Consider the following 1758-nt stretch of genomic DNA (forward strand, 5'->3'; position numbering starts at 1 on the left):
TTTATACTTATATAGCGTTTACAGTGAAGCATTTAAACAGAAAAACATCAAAACACTTGATTTAAGATCAAGTTTGATTTTTAATATTATTAAAAAAATCCTTGAATGAAATTGAAATTGAATAATTTATATAATGTTCATACTGCATACTTCAATGAATATTAAAATACCACAAATGGCAATCCGCAACAAAGCGAAAACATCCGAAATGAAAAACCGAAAAAGCTTAACACTCATTCCGAACGCTCGAACAAAAATTTACAACGAAACATTAAAATGAATAAGGGATTAATAAAACGGAATTATTGTTCGGAAAACGGCGAGGAAGCAATGAAACGAAGATAATTCAATAAATAACGTTTATTTTGAAAACGAAAAAAAAAAACAACTGCTTAATGAATATCACGTAGACAATGAAAATTATCAATTGTCATACCTTTGTCTTTAGGTCTTAAAGCCTAAATCAGTCTTAGTTCACTATTAACTATGAATCGGTCACTCGGAATCTGGTTCCACAAGGGCGTAGTCCAATCCGTTTCCGTCGATACCCTTTGCGACTTCATTGTCTCTTGTCGTTTTAGTCGTGGTTTTGAGTTCCTTCTTCCTGATTTTGCCAGCGTGCGTTGTCGCCTCAGCCAAATCCAGTTCTTCTAGCGGGGCAGCAGTGGATGTTGGAATCGAAGACTTTTCTGTGGTAACCACAATTTTGTCCGTACTGTCTGTTGTGGCTTCTGGCTTTATTACTTCGATGGGAACTAATCTTTCTGGTGGTGGCGGTGGCAGTTCGTGTTTTGGAACCAAAACAGTTAATATACCGTTTTCTTTGTAAATCGCTCGCACTTCTTCCTGTTTGCTGCCGGGCGGTAAAACGAATCTCTGAACGAAATGATTCGTCAAGAACTTCTTTATGTCGCCGGCTTCCTTATGCTTTCCTTCGACCGTGATGTATTTGTTTTTCACTGTTACTTTGATCTCATCAGGACTGAATCTCTTCACGTTCATGTTCACTTCAAGTTTGTCGTCATTTGCGATTATTTGCGGCTCTTCTAAGCTGTCTTCGGCGTCCAGGAGCGCGGCCGCCCTGATGAGCTGGCTCCACGGCCATAAATAGTGATAGGCAAGAGTGTTTGACACATGTTTGTCTAGTGCCACGAAGGGATCCTCGACCTTGTGTCTTCTGCTCTGGCAAGAGCCCACACTTAGTAACGCAACGGCTAGTAAGACGTTTCTTAGCATTGTTGTTTCGCGATCGCTTTCGGAATAACTCACGCCGGGTCCGAGACGACCGGGCTTTTTATAGGCTCTGGTTACGTTTCGAGAATGTACGGCGAACCGTTCATGATAACCAGCATGTTAGTGCAGGTGTTGTCAACATGCGAACGGGTCGGGCCGGTTTATTCCATGATTCATGACTCATGACTCAATAGAAAGTGTTTGTTTACGTTTTCAAAATTATGTCATTCTCGGAATTCTGTTTAATGTCTAATATTTAATGTTTCTCAAGGAAAAAAAATAACGTCAGTCTTCGGGTTTGTAATTAAAAAAAATAGTTTTTATAATCATTCAAAATCCTACCTGGTATTAAGTGGTTACCGGAGGCTACCATAGACGGTAAAGGGTTACCATAGACACCACAACGAGAATGCCGTCATTTACCATGAAATATGAAGTCTAAGTGTATTTTTTTTAGTATGATGAACCGGAACCCTTAAAACAGGAACGCATTAATACTTCGCGGTAGATATTGACCGGGTGGTA

General features: G+C 39.6%; 1 protein-coding gene across 1 annotated transcript; it reads right to left on the reverse strand.

The window, feature by feature from the left end:
- Window positions 1–344: 344 nt before the first annotated feature.
- On the reverse strand, window positions 345–1269 carry LOC101742822 (alpha-crystallin B chain-like). The gene is given in 1 exon segment (NM_001289635.1): window positions 345–1269. A coding segment is annotated over 1 exon segment (741 nt). The 5' UTR covers window positions 1237–1269; the 3' UTR covers window positions 345–495.
- Window positions 1270–1758: the final 489 nt, after the last annotated feature.

This window comes from Bombyx mori, chromosome 5 (genome assembly GCF_030269925.1).
Source record: "Bombyx mori chromosome 5, ASM3026992v2".
In the NCBI taxonomy this organism is placed as follows: domain Eukaryota; kingdom Metazoa; phylum Arthropoda; class Insecta; order Lepidoptera; family Bombycidae; genus Bombyx; species Bombyx mori.